The 18,465-nt window shown below is 41.5% G+C and overlaps 1 protein-coding gene across 1 annotated transcript; it reads left to right on the forward strand.

The window, feature by feature from the left end:
- The first annotated feature begins 10,059 nt into the window (after positions 1 to 10,059).
- gdnfa (glial cell derived neurotrophic factor a) lies at positions 10,060 to 16,359 on the forward strand. The gene is made up of 3 exons (XM_030065297.1): positions 10,060 to 10,216; positions 11,478 to 11,708; positions 15,152 to 16,359. The coding sequence occupies exons 2-3, from the start codon at positions 11,504 to 11,506 to the stop codon at positions 15,703 to 15,705; spliced, it is 759 nt and encodes a 252-aa protein (XP_029921157.1). The 5' UTR covers positions 10,060 to 10,216; positions 11,478 to 11,503; the 3' UTR covers positions 15,706 to 16,359.
- Positions 16,360 to 18,465: the final 2,106 nt, after the last annotated feature.

Genomic DNA, 18,465 nt, shown 5'->3' on the forward strand with positions numbered 1-18,465 from the left:
AGTGTCAGTATATACATGTCTAAGTGTGTGCTTGGGCATGTGCATGTGTGTCTCAGTGTCTGTGTAAGTGGCTGACATAAATACATCAAGGGGAACACACAGCTGTCTGGTGCCATGTGTCTTAGAGGTTAGGACCTCAAATGGACTGTTTCTGGTGGGTCACTTCACCACGAGCGCCAGTTTCTCCCCATGAATCTGGTTCCCAGGGTGAGCGGAGGCCAGGCTACGGCCGAGTGCTTTTTACTATGAATGTGCAACAGTAGGAGAGGCATGGACTTGGCAAGTGTCATTGCAGTGCCACCGGATGACTACAGTGAGAGGGGCCTACTCTGATCTCAACACATACCGCTCTGGATTAGAACAGGGAACCAGAGCAGAAACAGGATCTCACCCTCTCTGCTATCGCTCCCTCACCCTGCAGCCCCTCCCCAAAGACATCCTCAGCACTTCCTTCTCCAATTAGTGTGACCTTGTTACATTGGGGACAGGGAAGCGTTGTGAAAGTCAAGACCCAGCTCCGTGCACCACGCATTTAGCAAGCGGCCCGGCAAGCGAGCGAGCCTGAAGGCTAGAGGTTATCATCAAAATAGCACTGCTCCGATCTGTAAACTGATAGCCCATAAAGCAAATGGACAACAAGCGGCGTAATCATTTCCCTTCCCCGGGGAGCTTTTCATCTTTGCCCAAGGGTTCTGCTCAACACTCTGCCAGGCCTGTTTGTTTAGTAACAGCAGTCGGAGGAGGCCCCGGCGGATACTCTTTGAGTGCTCAAAACCGTAAAGCCGGAATAGTCTCCGATACTGTGCCACCTTGGGGAGGAGCGATGGTATCCCACATGTCTCCTGTTCGATGAAGGGGCGTCTCTGACAACTGTCGAAAGTCAGAGGTCAAAGTCATGACAGGTAGCCTATCAGCAGCCAGGCATGCAGGCTGCCCAGTGGGTGCAGTGAATGCTGATGGAGAGCTGAATTAAGCGGGCCAAGGGGCTTTCTCAGCCTAACCACAAATGCCCTTGCTGTGTCCACGTGTATGTGTGTGTGTGTGTGTGTGTGTGTGTGTGTGTGCATGTACTGGCCCAATAAACATGGCTCTCTACACAACACACACACTGCTCCTGACATTCCGTCTTTCGTACCTAGTTCTACCTGCAGACAGCTGAACACAGAAGCTCCTGATGCATTCAGGGTCCTGGGGATAGAGCCGCTTCTACAGTGCATCCCACCTGTCCAGTCCCTCACACTTCCCAGAAAAAATACTAACCCTAACCCTAACCCTAACCCTAAACTTTCATTTGTACTTCATATATTTTCAATAGCCAAATATCATCAAAGCTTCTGCTCATTAAAATCTTTGATCGGTGTTGTAAATTTTATGCACTTCAATATCAAATCTACACTCTGCTCCACCTCAAGGACCTTGAATCCATCGCTGCCACCATGGCCTGACGAAGTCATCGGTCCATGCAAGAGGAAGCTTACCTGATTCCCATTTGCTCATGGGGTGATAATTCAACCTTGACCAGTAATGAGCTCATCACACAACACGCTGTCACACCAGGCCATGTCACCGTAATAAAAGGCCTGCGTTTGGCATTGACCCTGAGAAAGACACAGAGTTATCTCAACTTTATAATCACCAAAAGGACTTAGCTGCAGCGAATCAAAACAGACTGCAGAGGAGCACCATATCTTTGTGCACAAAAATAAAATAGAAAATGAAATAAATCCCTGTGATCCCGTAGTCTGACATCCACACTTGTTGCTGGGTTACATCACAACATTTAGATAACGTAAAGATAAGTCAAAAATAGATTGTTTGACTTGTAAACGGCTCCTCTCTACAGATTTTATGTCTGTGTTTGAGAAATTTAACCTTCCTCACTTCCTCCCTTCTATTTATAACAGTGTCATAGTCCTGCCTGCACTTTGATAGCATGCATGCATGCTCATTTACACGCACGCATGCGCACACACACACATGCAAGTGCCCACCGCAATCTATGTGTGAATGATGCCAACAAATACGCATGAAACGCTTGAGCAATGAGCTAATCAGATGGAAATACTACACTGAACGCTACAATGGCTGAGCATCTGGCTTCGGGCCAAATCTGAATGTTAGCGTGTCCTAATGGATCAGATGAAAGCTATATGAATCTACCTGTGTTGGTGCTGACTACCTGCCTCTGTCTTTCCCTTTTCTGAGCCAAAGATGATGTAGGGCTGTGCGCCGACTGGCAGCTGAGCTCAAACTGGCACACAACCAGCCATGTGCACCAGCAGCAGACAGCTACAGGATGGAGAACACTAAGCCCTTGTCCCGGACGATCAGCATACAAGCCCAGAGCACTGTAGTGTGGCATCTAACCTGCTGTGCAGCCACATCAGACTCATTCACTCACTGCACTCTGGGCACTATTCAGTATTGTAATTTACTCAGAGATGTAGCATCATGCCAAATGTCTGAGGTATCAAGAGCCCAGTACCCACCCAATCATTTTGCAGTTCATTTACATGTTAAATGACATTCTAGAGTTAGTTAGTTAGTTACTTTTGAAGCTGGTTGATTGATTGATTGATTGATTGAAATCTACATAGTTTATGAATGACTTTTGATATAAAACATAGTTTGAAACTTTTTGAAATACTCTACTCTCTGATTCTAAAGAGAAATAGTGACATAACATGCCATAATGACTATATTTGAATAACTCATGTCACATTTAACAAATGCAGCTCTCCCACCTCTTATTTATATCAGTCAACAGACTGTGTTCAGCACATGTTTTTGGGGTGATCTGAACATGTAGTCCAGGTTTTTATTACATTTTGGTTATGCTTTTAGGAGTTTAAAGTGAAAGGTCAGACTCTTACCCCTATAGTGGTATTTGCTGCTGTATGAAAATGTAGTGCATCCGCCAGGTTCGGTCCATTAACTCCTTCCCTGTCATGAGAATGAGTTTCACTGGGAGTGTACTGCTTCAACATGAATGAAGTAGATACAGACTGAAAAAAAAAACACAATTTTGAGCAGCGACACAAAGCTGAAAAATTGTTTTAATGGATGCACAATAACACGTTTGTTTTAGTTTCACTTTCAACGCTCTTTTCAGCTCCCTGATCTCTGAGACAGTGCAGCTGTTTTCTGCCGTAGCACTGCTCCCGTATCATGCTGTGAATACACAGTCAATAGTGCCTCGCCGCAGAGCAGAGCTCCAGACTCAGGCCCACCTCCAGCGCTGGGACCCACCCCCATTGCAAGGACGCAATGGAGGTGAGGGGGAAAAATCATGTGTGTTAAAGTGGAAAATAATTTGTTTTTATTATGCTTCCTTATCAGTAAATAACATTTCCATACCACTGCATTATGTATTATATATTATTTTGTTTTTAATCACTTGTTTATCATGTTTCCTTATCAATAAATAACCTTTACTCTGCAACTGTATTGTGCTGTGAATTGTTTTATAATGCTTATCATTAATAAATAAAGTAGCCTTCTGCTCTAATACATCTTAATACATTGTATCATATTGTATCACATCCATGATGCTGTGTAAGAATTAGGAGCTGACTAATCACATTTGGTTTTACATTTAGGCTACTAGCCTATTGTTTGTCATGTTTATCGTTAATAAATGTTATTGATGTTATTGCTGCACTTTTTTGTGCTGTTAAAATTTTGCCAAGTGCTCCCTAAGAATACATGAATTATTTGCATTCCTTTTATTTTGTGAAAAAAAAAAAAATCTTGTTATTTTGTATAGGAAGATTAGGCCTATAAAAAAAAATTCATTTTATAATAAAGAAAACAGCAGCACAAGTACTGAAACAGTTTGTATTCATTCTTTTTCTCATTAAGTTCTGTTGATTGAATTCTTTTCCTGTGAGTGGTGCATACTGCCTCAGCCACCACAGAGTCATCAACACAGACTCTGTGAGTTGGAAATACGAACAGTGACATGTTGAACTAGTTTACAGCAGATGTGGCACACTGCATGGCGTGTATAGAGTATAATACATGTACTGTAGTGAATGTATTGCAAGCAACAGTGAATCACTGAGGTACTGTTTCTCAATTTGTGACAGTGCAGGGCGGATATTCCAAATCCTTGTTGGGAGGAACAAGAGACAGAAAATTTTCCCTTCAGCAATTCTTGGAGGGGGGCAAAAAGTGATGCCCAAAGTGCCCCCTATTTGCCACATTTTCACATTTTCCTCAGCCACAGATAGGCCTGGATCATCACCAGAATCACTGAACTAACAGCCCAAGAAGAGCAGATAGAAACTTTATTCCACCAGAACCATAAATGATGTCATACCTATTTACATGAGGTAACTCTTAAAAAAAAAAAAAACCAGAGTATTTTGGTATGAAAATCAATCTTAATCATTAATAACATATTCATTAGCAGAAATAAACATATGACATTTGTAACAAAGCAAACCGCTTGAAAATCAGTCAAGAACTGAGGGAGTTGTGATTTGAGCTGGGCACAGACGTCCTGCCTCTGTGAACAGACAGGCATTAGAGGAGGTGGCTGCTGCAGCGGCAGGTGCGAAAGCAGGAGATGGACTGGGCAGGCCACCACAAACTCTGATCAAGTAGAGTTCTCTCCATGCACACACACACACACACACACACACACACACGAGAATCATAATCAAAACAGAAAAACCACTGGGGGTGTGTCAATCTTTCTAAATTTAAAAACATATTGTTTTCCATCTATAATTAGCCCAAGTATATAGTTTTGTTTTTAATGATTTTTGAGGGGACCATTATCCCTTTCCCCAGGATTGGGAGGGACATGTCACTGGTAACAGTAATTGCTTGAAAAATGTCACTTCTGTATTCTTTGACCTTCGAACGTGCAGGGAGCTGACCTGGCAACCAGGTAACTGTAAGGTGCCGCTGTTGTTCTCTAATTGTATGATTGTTTTCTTGTAATTGTTTACAAATTTCTTCCTCACTTTCGGGTCCTTTCTCACTGATTTGCTTCTTTTTCCCCATATTTTTGAAAGATATCAAGTAAATTTGCCCAGATTTCAAAGGCTTAAATGCTGGCATCAGGCTATGCTCAGATGCATTTCACAAGTCTTAAACACAAGACGTCTCATGTTGACTCTGAATCACTGATTTGACCTGTAAATATAATAATTATAAATGCAATTTGTTGCATTGTTTTGTTTTGATTTTTCAAATTTATAATCTTTTTGTTCTTTTCTTTTTTTTCCTTTGGCTAATTTGCCCATCACCTGGACCTGACATCTCATACAATATACATCATAAAACATATAAGAACATACAGGCCACTCCAAGGATATAGTGAAGCAAATGTGAATTCCCCATACCAGCCTGATAATCCTCCACATATGTGAGCCTTGTCAAGAGCCCCGCATAGCATTGAATTACTGTAACCGAGAGTGTGAAAACACATTATCCTAACCATGGACAGTCTGGGAGCTGTTTGTCATATCACCATGTCCTTTAACACAATGATTAAAAAAAAAAAAAAAAAAAAAAAAAAGTCATTATTGGACGTATTATGAACACATGAACATGCCCAGATACTTCTAAACAGCAACGTAAGCATAGTATACAAAGAGGAGACATATCATATGACATTTGTCTCATCATATCTTGTATCAGAATCACAATCAGAATCAGAAATATTTTAAATGATCCCCAAGGGGAAATATGATGAGTGCCAGGGCCAAAAAAAATATGGAGCCAGGGGAAATGGGTAACATTTTACGAAAAAAAAACACTTGTATATTTGTGAGGGGAAAAAAAGAGGTGAAAATTCTGAGATTATAAAGTCACAAATTTATAAAACAAAAACTTGGAAAAGTAGTTTTTCTTTAACTTTGGTTGGATGAGCCTCACACTGCAGACGCTGCTGCCTGCCATGTATCAGGCCTGCAGCTGATCACCTCATCAAATTCTACTTGGCCCAAGTCACAGCGATGTCTCTTCAAAGTCCAGATGCTGATGAGAAAATTGTGATTCTGGGCTCAAAGCACCAGGATTTCCCTCTTACTAAATCCCTTGGCACGTTTTTTTGTCTTGCTTTTTTTTTTTTTTTTTTTTTTTTTTTGGAATTGTTTGTCAGTAATGAAAGTGATTGTTGTTTTCTTAACAGTATGCCCATCGGTGCTCTGTGACGCCTGCCATCAAAAATTGAGGTGTTTGTCCCAACAGTGGCACAAATAATGAAAGAGGGCTCCTCTGTCTCAGTGAGTAGTATCTTTCTCACACCCCATGTGCTGGTGATTCATTCAGCTTGCTCATGTTTCTCCTCCCAAACAAATTAATATTTATGATAGCCACTTTAAGAATTAACAATTCATCTCAGGGAACGTATGACACCCCCAGCCTGTGCTCTGCTCTCACATAAAGGAACTTTGAAAAATGGTTCTATTTTTGGTGACCATTATCTTCTCAACTCTGTCCCTATCAGACATTCAGACAGAGGAGGGTCACAGAGGAAACCTTGAGAGTCACCACTCTGGACATCCATAAACAATGCAGCTTCTGTCTGTCTGGGCACTAAGCGAGGCAAGCCATGGCACACAAATCTGAAACATCAGATGCAATGACGTGGAAAAATATGCCCTGCCTGAACTCCTCTGCAATTACACAGTCATTCATCAACTAAGTTTTATGGCCTCAAACAACTGACTACAGTGACAATGAGGATAGTCATGGACCTGATGCATCAGTTTAGCTGAAACATAAGCTCAATCCTTTGATCCATCAATGATTTTATGAAATAAATCTTGAGTTTAGAATATTCCTTCACATGTATTTTGCTGTCATGACAATGCATGGCTGATTTCTTGTTGATTAATTGCCTGGAGCATTACACTGAGTGCTATAGAAATATTTTTTCACATGTAATTGGGATTGTATTATACAGTAATTAAAGCCTTGGAGATCTTCCTTGGATACATGCAGTAAATCATTTAAAAATGAAGTATGATGAATGAATATTAAATTTAAGATTCAAAATGACCAGCTTTAAATGTAGGGGGAAAATGAATGTTTTACCCCAAGACCTGTCAAGAAAATATTTCCTGCTGAGACATGGTCATCACTTCATTGCACTGCTTGAAGTCACTTGGTCTAAAATTATTCCCAGGCCTTCAAAATTTTCTTCAGAAAGACAACAGTAAGTGGAAGGGCTAAAGAGATCTCCTCCATTGAAATGAATGTACTCTCAAAGCAATTACTGACATTGAAGTAGCAACCACTGTGAAGTAATACTGAGGTTACCACCTGCATTCACACCTTAGTTAAAAAGAAATTGCAGCCTTTTCAAAGAAAGGGATCAGCAGTACTTGAGAATGGAAATAAAGCCTTTTAACATTAAACTTTAACCATTTTGCTCAGGATGAGTTGCAGCTTACAACAGGCCCTTCAAACACGGAAACAAGCTTGGCTATCATGTCAGTTTCTCCAGCTGGATGGGTAAAGTGTAATTGTAATTGCAGGATGTGGTCTACAAATAGGCATAAGCAAACGTGAAAGCACAACAAGTTAAGTAGATCCTCTCCTGTTCTACCCTATGGCTTTAAATTCTCACCTCCTCCCACACAAAAATGCCTAAATGCTCTCATTACACTTTAAATCACCTTGAGGACCCACCCAGAGTCTCCAGTATGGAAAGCTCTGCTTTCATATGAGTCAGCCTTGTCAATTTTCATCAGGTGTATTGTGAAGATGTTGGCAGATGTATTGTTTTTACTATTTTGTTTTCTATACTACTTATTCTTATTCAGGGTCAAAAAACCCAGTTTGAATCTCAGTGAGATGCATCAGTGGTCATGAGGGCAGAGAGAACCATGGCAGCTACAGTGAATCCTCCTTGTAAGATCTAAACTGGGGGGCAAATGTAGCCCCAGTCATATCCTAGTGAGAGGTTACTGGGTGGCATTCAGTATTTACAGATGTCACTCAGCCACTTAGACGTATGTCTTGAACTGGTATGTGAAGAAGAAGAAGAAGAAGAAGAAGAAGAAGAAGAAGAAGAAGAAGAAGAAGAAGAAGAGACCAGTACATGGCAATAGGACATTAGGCTACTTTATATCAAGAAATTACTTAGATGTAGTAGAAACATGTTAGATGGAAAGTGGAGGGAAAAGAGAACACAGTCCTATACAGCTAGGCAATGAACCATAACAGAGGCACGAAGTGTATATATTGCATTCATCTTCAAACTATAAAATGCATCTTCAGACATCAGCATAACATAATGCACCCAAGAGACTCAGCATCAGTAAAAACAATTAAGCTTTGTGAATGGGAGAATGGATCCAAGCCAAGTTACAGAGTTGTCACTCGCAAAAACAGATTATACGGATTCAGAGAGCTGTGTATTATGACAGATGACCTATTAGCAATTGTCAGTTCCATACAATAAAAACCATGTGAGAACACGACAGAGAGGAATCCCCACACAACCTATTGAAGACTTGGCTCACCACCATGGTGATACTTTTTAAATGGGTAGGGCATGCAGAGAAATACTTGAAAGAACGCATGTATTGACATGAAGTTTCACTCCATGAGCAAACAACTGTGAGCCTTAATACCAATGAATAATTGAGGTAAGCCACTGTGGATTTAAAGTCTCAGGAGCAGGATTTCCATCCTTTTAGTCAACAACTATCCTCAGCAGTGCTTAAAATGTTTAGTGAAAATCAGAATTCTTCTTGGAAATTATAGTCCTCAGTGTATGGAAAACCTTAGCGTCTTACTCATAATCATGAATTCTTCAACAATTGGGTAAACTTGAGGGAACTCAATGCTGCAAAAGATGAAAGGTTTTCAAGCTTGTAAATCATGAGGGCTAATGGAAAGGCTTTCTCTGGTGCCATGTCTTAGATGGGTTAGAGTCTTTCTTTTGTGGTGAATGCAGTGTTGCCCCAGGCCCTCTATCACAAGACACTGGTTATTGAATGACCAGCTGCATCAACCTACGTGTGAATTAAACTCTTGAGAAGCCTAATAAAATTTGAGTGGATCATACTGCCATTGGCAACACAGGCACAACACAAATGATCAAAGTTGTCACCCATCACCAACATGCCCATCGCATGCACTTACAAATGTGCTCTGGCAAAAACGCATACTGGGACTCCTAATTTGCGTTGAGTGTAACCATCAGAGGGAACCTGACACCAGTGCGCGCAGTGCGGGGACATCAGTGGACTAGAAACATGCGTCGCAACTGAACATCTCCTAATCGCATTCCACATACTGAAATCGAATCCGAGGGCATGAGGATGTGTGACATAATCCTCAAGACATCTGAAAACTGCGATCTTCCACAGGGGGCTGCAGGGGTACTTTGGACTGATGTGCGGACTTGTGTTACTCACTGTTTTCTCTTGCACAGATCTACAAAAGAGGGGCGGGCACCAAACGTTCCCAACGTCAGAGCGCACTCGGCTATAAATGTCTCCAAACCGCCGTCTGCGCTCGGTACGCTCTTGTACGCAGACACTTGCACATCTGCCCCGCCGGTCCAGTGTGAGGACACCGCACGTGTAAAACCATCTACCACTAGCGACACAACTTGAACTAGAGAAAATGGAGAATGAACACCCTCATCTCGCTTGGTTACGATATCAGGTTAGCGTCAGATGTTGGCGATTATGAAAATCTAGCGCAGTTCACGGCAGTAACGCGCGCTGGATGCAGCCGAGCGGCGCGTCAACTGTTCTATGAAAAGGCAGTCAACACATTACAGTTTATTGCATTCTTGAAAAGAGATAGTCTTCATCTGCGGTGAGCCTCGCCTCCGCACCGGAGACGCTGATGTCTTCATTGGGCTCCTTTCAGCCGGAGATGGTGGACCTCTCTCGGATTTCCAACTTGGAAACGTAACATCCAGTTCATCAGCGACTTGGGCTGCGCTCCCCGGGACGCGCAGCAGCACTTTGTCCGCTCTCTGCACTGCGTACCTTTGGACTCCAAAGTGAGGAAAGACGCGTGGTTCGGTGCGCTGCAGCAGAGTATGAAAACACACCTGATGTGGTGCTTCTCCTTTTTGCATGAGGACACTGTCAATGAATGCGAACTGGTCAGAAGAAGATCTCGGCTTCATAAATCTCTGGACAGCTGATTCAGCTTGGGACATTAAAGGAGTCGTCTTTTCTGCTTGGACTTATAACCAACTAGTTTCAGGTCTGCATGGGCCTTATTTAAGGTAAATGGAGCACTGTTATCCATTAGTTGAATGGTGTGTAAGTTTTTCGATAGTTTTAGACACCCATGCAGGAATAACATTCACTAGACCAGTGTGTTTACTCGTTTTTAGATATTTTCCTCAGCAGCCTATGGAGTGGATTTTCTTTCGAAATGGTCGATCCAGATGAGAAGCAGACTATAGTTTTATGCATTTGTAAAAACAATTGTTAGGACTTGCTCGCAGCCTGTTTAAGCCCACTATTTATGCATGCATAGCTGTTTAGTTTTGCTGCAGACTCAACATGCCATTAGAAAGAGTCACGTAAGCTTTGGGAATCGCCATCTGGTCAACTCACACCATTATTTAGGCTATCGTTGCCAATGTGCTTTGGTGCGTGCTGGAACCAACGCACTTTGTGGAAAGCTCACCCTCTGTGCTCCATTGCCGTGGCAAAACCTCTCATATTATTACAGTAGTACAGTACAGCAATAGTCACGATAATTCCAGTTGTTATTAGACGATAAATAAGTAACTTTTGGCATATTTTGACATTTTGATTTGATATTTGCGATCAAATAGGAAATAATCCTTTTGTACCGGACATTTTATGGCTATCTTCCCACAATTTAAATTATTCAAATCAAATAAGGGAAGCAATGGGGATCCTGTTCACTGCATTTCATTCTCATGGACTCCACTCTGTGATCCACAACAAACACCATGTGACAAAGTGAATGATCAAAGCCTCATGATGACAGATAGTTGGTAATACAGCACGAGCAGAAGTGCATGTGTGGACCCAGTGGGCTTAAGTTTCAAACATGTTACTGACATCAGTATAGAGGACTTGAGTGTGTATTTATTATTATTATTATGATTATGATTATGATTATTATTATTATTATTATCAGTATTATTTATTTATTTATTTCAATCAATCAATCAATCAAATTTATTTATAAAGCACATTTAAAAACAACCCAAGTTGACCAAAGTGCTGTACAGTTAAAAATGAATAAAATAAGTACAATGTTAAAAATGCATGAAATAAATACAAGAAGTAAAGTAATAATCACAACAAAAAAACAACAGTCAACAAAGATCAAGGCACACAAACAGCAATATCATTTAGTAGTAGTAGTAGTAGTAGTAATAGTTATTTTTCCCAGACTTTCACTAAATTGATTAGTTTCTTTGCAAATTATCTTTTGCTTGCATTGATTTGTTTTGTAATTTAAATGGCTCTCTCAGCTGAAATGTCCTATGCTATTTTTTGCAGCTTTCCTCAGAGGAACTGAGTCTAAAATGAAGTTATGGGATGTTTTGGCCACGTGTTTGTTGCTCCTGAGCTCTGTTGCTACAAGGCCTCTCTACCAAAACCCTCAGCCAGCCAAGAGAACTTATTTTCCCAGAGGCTACACTGATTCTGGGTCCCTGTCTGTGGAGGAAGTAGAGCCGCAGTTCCAGCGTGAAGACCGCAGCCTGCAGGAAATCTCTATGGAGGATCAGTGTAAGGCACACAATATGTTTTGACACAGTGTTTTGTGATGCACAGTCACGGTGATAGGCAGTCACTTGAATGGTGCTTGATTGGCCCACATGAGGGTCGTGCTGCAAGCAAAGTTCTGTCTAATTCAATGCATTAAAACATCAGTCAGAACTTGTCAGTTTGTTCAAACCTCCATAAAACAAAATGCAAATTGGAACTGTAATCTTAACCAGCGAGGCATAAATACTATGGGAGGGGGGTAATTTTTAAGTCTTTTGATGTTATTGCCAGGTACTACCATGTGTTGACTTGTGAGAGGAATGCATTTTCAACACATAGCGCCCATGGAATGCAGCTTTTTAGAGCAGAGAAATTTAGATATTCATGCTGATGGTAAACAAATGTTACTCTTGCTCTGCTGGTGACACACTTTCACTTTTTTGACTAATTGCTTTTTATAACTGTCATGTTTACACGTGATAGCCAAGTGGGCTGATCCACTCTTGGACAGCCCAACATGCATAAGGCCCGATGAGAGGCAGGTTGCCGACGTAGCAGACGCATTTCATTCTCTTTCACGCCTGCTGTGTTTTGCTTCATGCTGGTGTCAAAACATGCATGGCAGCAGGAATAAGATGGTGAGAACAGCCTCCACTCCCAAACGGAGGTTAGTGTCCACATTTCCTCTGCTGACTTGTTTATGTTCACCTCCGCCTCTCTGTGTTTCGGAGACCCATGGCCTTTACCCATCTGCCAAATCCAGAAATCATGGCCCTTTCCCCCTCTAAGTGAGTTAGAAGAGGCGTTCTGAACCGACCGATGAGAGTTTGAACTATCAAGTGAGACCACTGTGTTTATGTTAAATTTAACAACGACAGTGGGTAGGAATTCATTTTGTTTAGATATGTGTGACACTGTATTGTCTTTACACAGTAGTAAACTAGGCCAAGAACTAGATAAGGAATGGAACATTTGCAGAAATGTTTGTCCTGTCACCTCATACTCTGTTTGGACCGTAGTGACATCACTGATCTCTGTAACCCAAGACCATTAAGTATGCACTAACAGTGTAAATAACACTGCAACCCAGTGAGAGGATCAACCTTTTGTTTTTTTGTGCAATGTCAGTGGAAAGACACGGGACTCGCTCTGCAGACAGGAGTGCAGAGAGACAGTATAGTGCCGTAGAGTGCCTGCCAAACTGTCTCGCTAAAACTAAGACAAGGATTATGTTGCATATAATAATTTATACTTGAATTTTTGGTGTTACAGTGCTGGTTTTGAAGACTTTCTCATATTGGTTCTTCAAAGAGCGGGCAAAATATTGTAGCTTAAGTTTTGCCATGAATCACATCATTCTGCTACCATAGCGAGCTTGTGCAGTCTGTCAGCAGGTGTACAATATATGGCAACCCTGCCTCTCAGCTGACACACAATAGGAGGTGTCTAAATCAAAGGGCAGGTGTGTCTAAACAGATTGGCCCCAGTTCACCTGATATACGAGTTGGCGGCCCAATCAGCCGTGGAGCTTAGAGGATCAGATGACCAGTGCCCTGCTAGGGATCCAGGTACGACAGGAGAGATAGGTGACACTGCCATAGAGAGGCTGTGTTAATGACACCACCACCTGTCACACATTACACTCTGCTTACCCGATATATTAGCACACACAGGAGTACTCACACACACACATGCGCAGACGCACACATGCACAGGTAATGATTAGTGTTCTACTAACTGAGTCATTTCAAAATAATGTTCCTTTATGATTATGATGCATTGTTGCCCGAAGATCAGAATCACAATCAGAAATACTTTATTGATCCCTGAGGGGAAATTGGATCAGCTGTAGTTGCTCAAATTCTGCAGAGAAGAATTAAATCATAAGAAATAGAAAAAGAAATAAAAAATGGAAAAATTTGTCTTGAAAATTTGTTTAAAAAAGTATGTGCATTATGCATAAATATGGGCGTTAATACTACTTGTATTAACTGTAGTTGTGAAAATATATGTCCATTATGTACAAATATAAATATGTGCATTAACACTACTTGTGCATTACCTGTAGTTGTAAAACCTCACCAGTACAAGTGTGGCATTTTTTCTTTTTCGCTGTAACAAAACCAGCCTTCACACTGAATTGACAGGACCTCATGACCACACCTTCAGTATCCCCTTACAATGCAGCAGAAACTGCTTTAGGCGCTCTGTTGTGTTGACTGTACAGTTGTACCTGTCATGCAGCAGGGCGTCTGTGCACGCTACAAAACATCCTGGCATGCACTGGACTTTTGCGCATTCCTTTCCTCTCCATTAATCTATAAATCAGCCTGCCCAGTTTCTGATCTGCACATTTCGGAATATTTATGGACATTCTGTGCATGTGAGTCAGCGCATACTTCCAGACACATTTCAGTGCACATGCTACCTCCATCTATGAACATGTTGTGATAATGAGAGCAGGCAATGCACACGCTCCTTTGCAAATGATTGTTTCCATACATAAGGTATCTCCATTTGGATTGTATGCTGAACTGAATGGGTAGCAATGCTCATATTCATTTCTGTATTTCGTGTACACATCTATGTCTGTCAGTTGTCTATATTTGATAAGATGAATATTGTTTTACAAAAAATATAATTTGCAGATTTTATACATACTTATTGCCCTCAGCAGCCCTTGCACATCCCGTACACATGCACTACATTCATTTTTTTCCTATTCTCATATATTCTCATTTATTATACATGACAAATATAGAGATATTTTCCACATATCTTTTTCACATATATTTTCTCATTCTGTACAAAATTTCATTTATTCTATTGTTTGACTCAGAATGCACATCATCATCAAGATAACCATGGCACAGGCACTGGGGGGGTCCAAATGAAAAGCCCTCCCCCAGAATTTTTGAAAGAGCTTTTCCCACAATTCTGTGATATTTATATATGGAAATTCACACATTTAGAACATAGTTTTGAGGATTACACTGGCCATTTGAATTCACATTTAAAGGACTAGTCTGTGATTTCTCTGAGACAGTGGCTACCCCTCCTATTGAACTCCTAGTGACTTGGAACCAGCGTCCATCTGGGGGGTTTCGGGGACGCTGAGCATGTCAGTCTTTATGACCTTCTGTTCCAAAGATAGAAATATATTTTCTACTGTATATTGGGAAAACAGATTGGTATTATCTCAGTATTGGGTGGGGCACACCCCCCTCACAGAATGTAAGGTTACACTTTAGACCATCATAATGTAATTCACTTGCAATTTTCATACTTTTCATTCATAATTGGCTTACTTCCCTTACATCACTTGAGGGATCAGGAAAGTTTGATCTGCCAATACACTTTGTGATTGCACACAAACTATCGCTGAGTAAACTACCATGTTATTGTTGCAATTCTTACTTTGATACTGGCTTCATCAGTAAAGCACTTCCTTCTTTCTTTTCCAGACGACATCACGGGCCCCTATCCGGGGCAGCTTGATGATGTAATGGATTTTATTGAGGCTACCATTGGCAGACTCCGGAGATCATCAGAGCCGAGCGGACGAAGGGAGCAGAGACAGAGGGGCGCATCAAACACAGGAGGTGCAGGAGGAGCAGGGAGGGGAGTAGGACACGGAGACAGAAGGAAGGGTCGGGGGCGTGGGGGGAGTCGAGGTGGGAAAGGAGGCCGGGGCGAGAGAGGGCGGGAGAGGACTTCAGTGCAGACTCGTGGCTGTTTGCTAAAGGAGGTCCATCTCAATGTGACAGACTTGGGGCTCGGCTACCGGACCAAAGAGGAGCTGATCTTCCGGTACTGCAGTGGCCCCTGTGTCGAGGCGGAGACCAACTACGACAAGATACTCAACAACCTCACTCACAACAAGAAGCTGGACAAGGACACGCCCTCTCGCACCTGCTGTCGACCGATAGCGTTCGATGATGACTTATCCTTCCTGGACGACAATGTGGTGTATCACACATTGAAGAAGCATTCTGCCAGGAAGTGTGGCTGTGTCTGACGGAGTCACCTACAGGTCCCAAACTGACAGACATGACCACTGATGCAGGGGATGCAAGAAATGCATTTAGAGGCTGGTGCTCCATCCTAAAACCAGGGGACGTTCTTGGATATGGGGCATTGGGGTAATGCATTTGGATGACAAGGGAGTGAAAGGTCTCTTAACTTTCCTGATATGAGTTAATAGTCAAATTGATGCAGCTCACAAAGCAAACAAGAACGCATGGTATCCTGGGTGAGTATAGAGAAATCATCTCTGTGAACTTGCATTAGTCATATCATCTGAAAGACAGCCCATCCAAAGGAACCTGTTCTTTTTGATTTTCTGTGTTCAGTCCCCCAGAACCCCAGAGCAGTATTTTGATGATTAAATCTGACACATGCAGAATTGTATCACATGTATACCCATCTGCAGATGAAACAGTACTGTTACACTTCCAGAGTTGCCAACCTTGTTTCTTAAAGGTGAGAATGAGGCAGAACTCTACTCTGAGTAATCCCATGTTCAGATATTCCCATGTTTTTCTGGGAGGAGTGTTTCCAGCTAAAGTCCAAATCACTTCCACAGCGTAGTCTGGATGTTGACGTTTACATTCAGAGCCAAGGGATGAGAAAAACCACAACGGGGTTCAGCAAAGACTTTATGGTGCAACGCATCTATGTAAACTCCAATCATTTACTATATATATATATATATATATATATATATGCATACATATATATATATATATGTGCGTGTAAGAGGTGTATTTATTAAAATTGAATTAACTTATTGTTATTTATTGCAATCCATTTTATGAAAGAAATGTTTGTTTTTCTTATTTATTTAAAAGCTTTGTTTTTGTCCTGGATGGTGCCAAAATGGAGCATGTTTTTTTTTTAAAAGAAAATTTAAATCAGTTGAACCAGAATTGAGATGCAGCCACCGCTAGACAGTCTCACCTTCAGAATCTAATGCTTAACCGCTTCACTTAAATTCCAGAGAATCTTAATCCACACCCATGGCTGTATGACGGCACATTGGGGCGACTGTGGGGGAAAAAAATATAAATTATGGAGCTGGGGGAGGGGGATGATATTCTGAGACAAAACCCAACAATTTGTGAGAGTTAAGTTTTACATTTATGAGAAAAATTGGGGATTATGGGATTATAAAGTCACAAATTTATGAGAAAAAAACTCGGAAAAGTAGTTTGTCTTTTACTGTTTGGTGGAGGAATCACATGACTTCACTTTGCGAGGCTGGATCAGCCGTATATCAGGCCTGCAGCGGATCACCTCATCAAATCCTGCTTTGCAATGGGATTTAGGAAACCACCAGGATGTCTTTCTTATTAAATCCCATAGTAGAAAAAAAATAGTTTTCTGAGTTTTTTTCCTTGTAAATTTGCAACTTTATGACCTCAGAATTTTTCAGTTTTTTTCTCATAAATTTGTCAGTTTTTTCTCAAAAACGTACCACTTCAATCTTAGAGAATATTCAAGTTTTTTTTCTTGTAATTTCACGACTTTAATCTTGGAATTTTTCGGAATATTACCCCCCTTCCCCAGGCTCTGTAATTTTTTTTTCTCCCTACAATGGCACTAATATGCCGTTGTACGGCTGAGTCCAGAACATCACTGATTTTTTTTTTTAAAAACTCATTAGGTATGGAGTTTCGGTGTGTCAGACAGAGAAACACAGAGGAGGGGACCAATATAAGCTTTTCAACTAAACTGATCTCTTGCTTGACATCATTTTGAGGGTTCTCATGGACAATTTTATTTTGACCATTCACCTCATTTTCCAGAGTATCACGCCGGCACGTTCAGGACTTGTGGGTCTCGGGGGAATGAGACAGATGCTGCTCACTCCTCACAGCACCTGTGTAGAGACTCCCAGCCCAAATATCACATACCATTTTCTGTTTACAAGAAATCATACACATCTTTGCCTCTCGTTATTTTCACAAAATAGTTAACAACATTGGATTTGATTGGAGCAATTCATTCAACATCACTACAGACAGATTTGACCTGCCTGCATAACAAAACGAGCTATGTGGTGGTATAGACTGAATCTTTAAGTAATTACGACTAATGTACTTTGCAACAAAACTTGCTGTCCAGATTAAAGTGGTAGTAGGTGCTGTGGTGCAAGAAATGAGGACCTTTTGAAGATCAGTAGGTGCCTTTGAGGATCTTTCCTCTGAGTTACAGAGTGCAGAAGCTGCTGGTGTGCCTCTCCATGAGTATGTTACCTGAAACTCCAGCCTGGCCTTGCACCAAGTCTGAGCAAAGGCTTTGCGGTGGTTACTGTCCTGTTGGGTTTAAAGCTCCCTGGGGTTGCCTGTGTTTCTGGCCTGGCTGTGACAGACAGGCCTTACCCACTGACAGGGGATTTGAAAGTGATCCTCTAATGTAAGGCTTAACCAAATATTCCCCCTGGCAAAGACACGTTAACGTTAAGGACCATTTAAGGAAGATCTAGCTATGGCCATTGTAGTGGAGCTGATGTAAAGGTCTAAATAGGAGACATTTCAACAAAAGGAGACATTTTTGGAATTACTGAGGGGAGAGCGGGGGAGGCTAAGTGTGCTTTCTTTATGCAATAGCTTGTTTAGTGAACGTTACGGGAAAACTCGTCAAAGGCACGTTGCTGTGCCCATATCAGGTCCCTGTGGAGGGGAGAGTTTTAAGTGGCACCCTGAAAGCCCTCGGGTAGGTCTTAATGTTACCACGGATTAGGGACCAAGGTATCTGGGCCCACCCAACAGTAGCT

The sequence above is a fragment of the Myripristis murdjan genome, chromosome 12 (assembly GCF_902150065.1).
Source record: "Myripristis murdjan chromosome 12, fMyrMur1.1, whole genome shotgun sequence".
NCBI lineage: Eukaryota > Metazoa > Chordata > Actinopteri > Holocentriformes > Holocentridae > Myripristis > Myripristis murdjan.

What these genes read in the sequence shown, in the direction of transcription:
- gdnfa (XM_030065297.1), top strand. Translation starts at nt 11,504, where the DNA reads ATGAAGTTATGGGATGTTTTGGCCACGTGTTTGTTGCTCCTGAGCTCT. An exon ending in AATCTCTATGGAGGATCAGT is followed by an intron (nt 11,709 to 15,151) that starts GTAAGGCACACA and finishes TTTCTTTTCCAG; the next exon opens with ACGACATCACGGGCCCCTAT.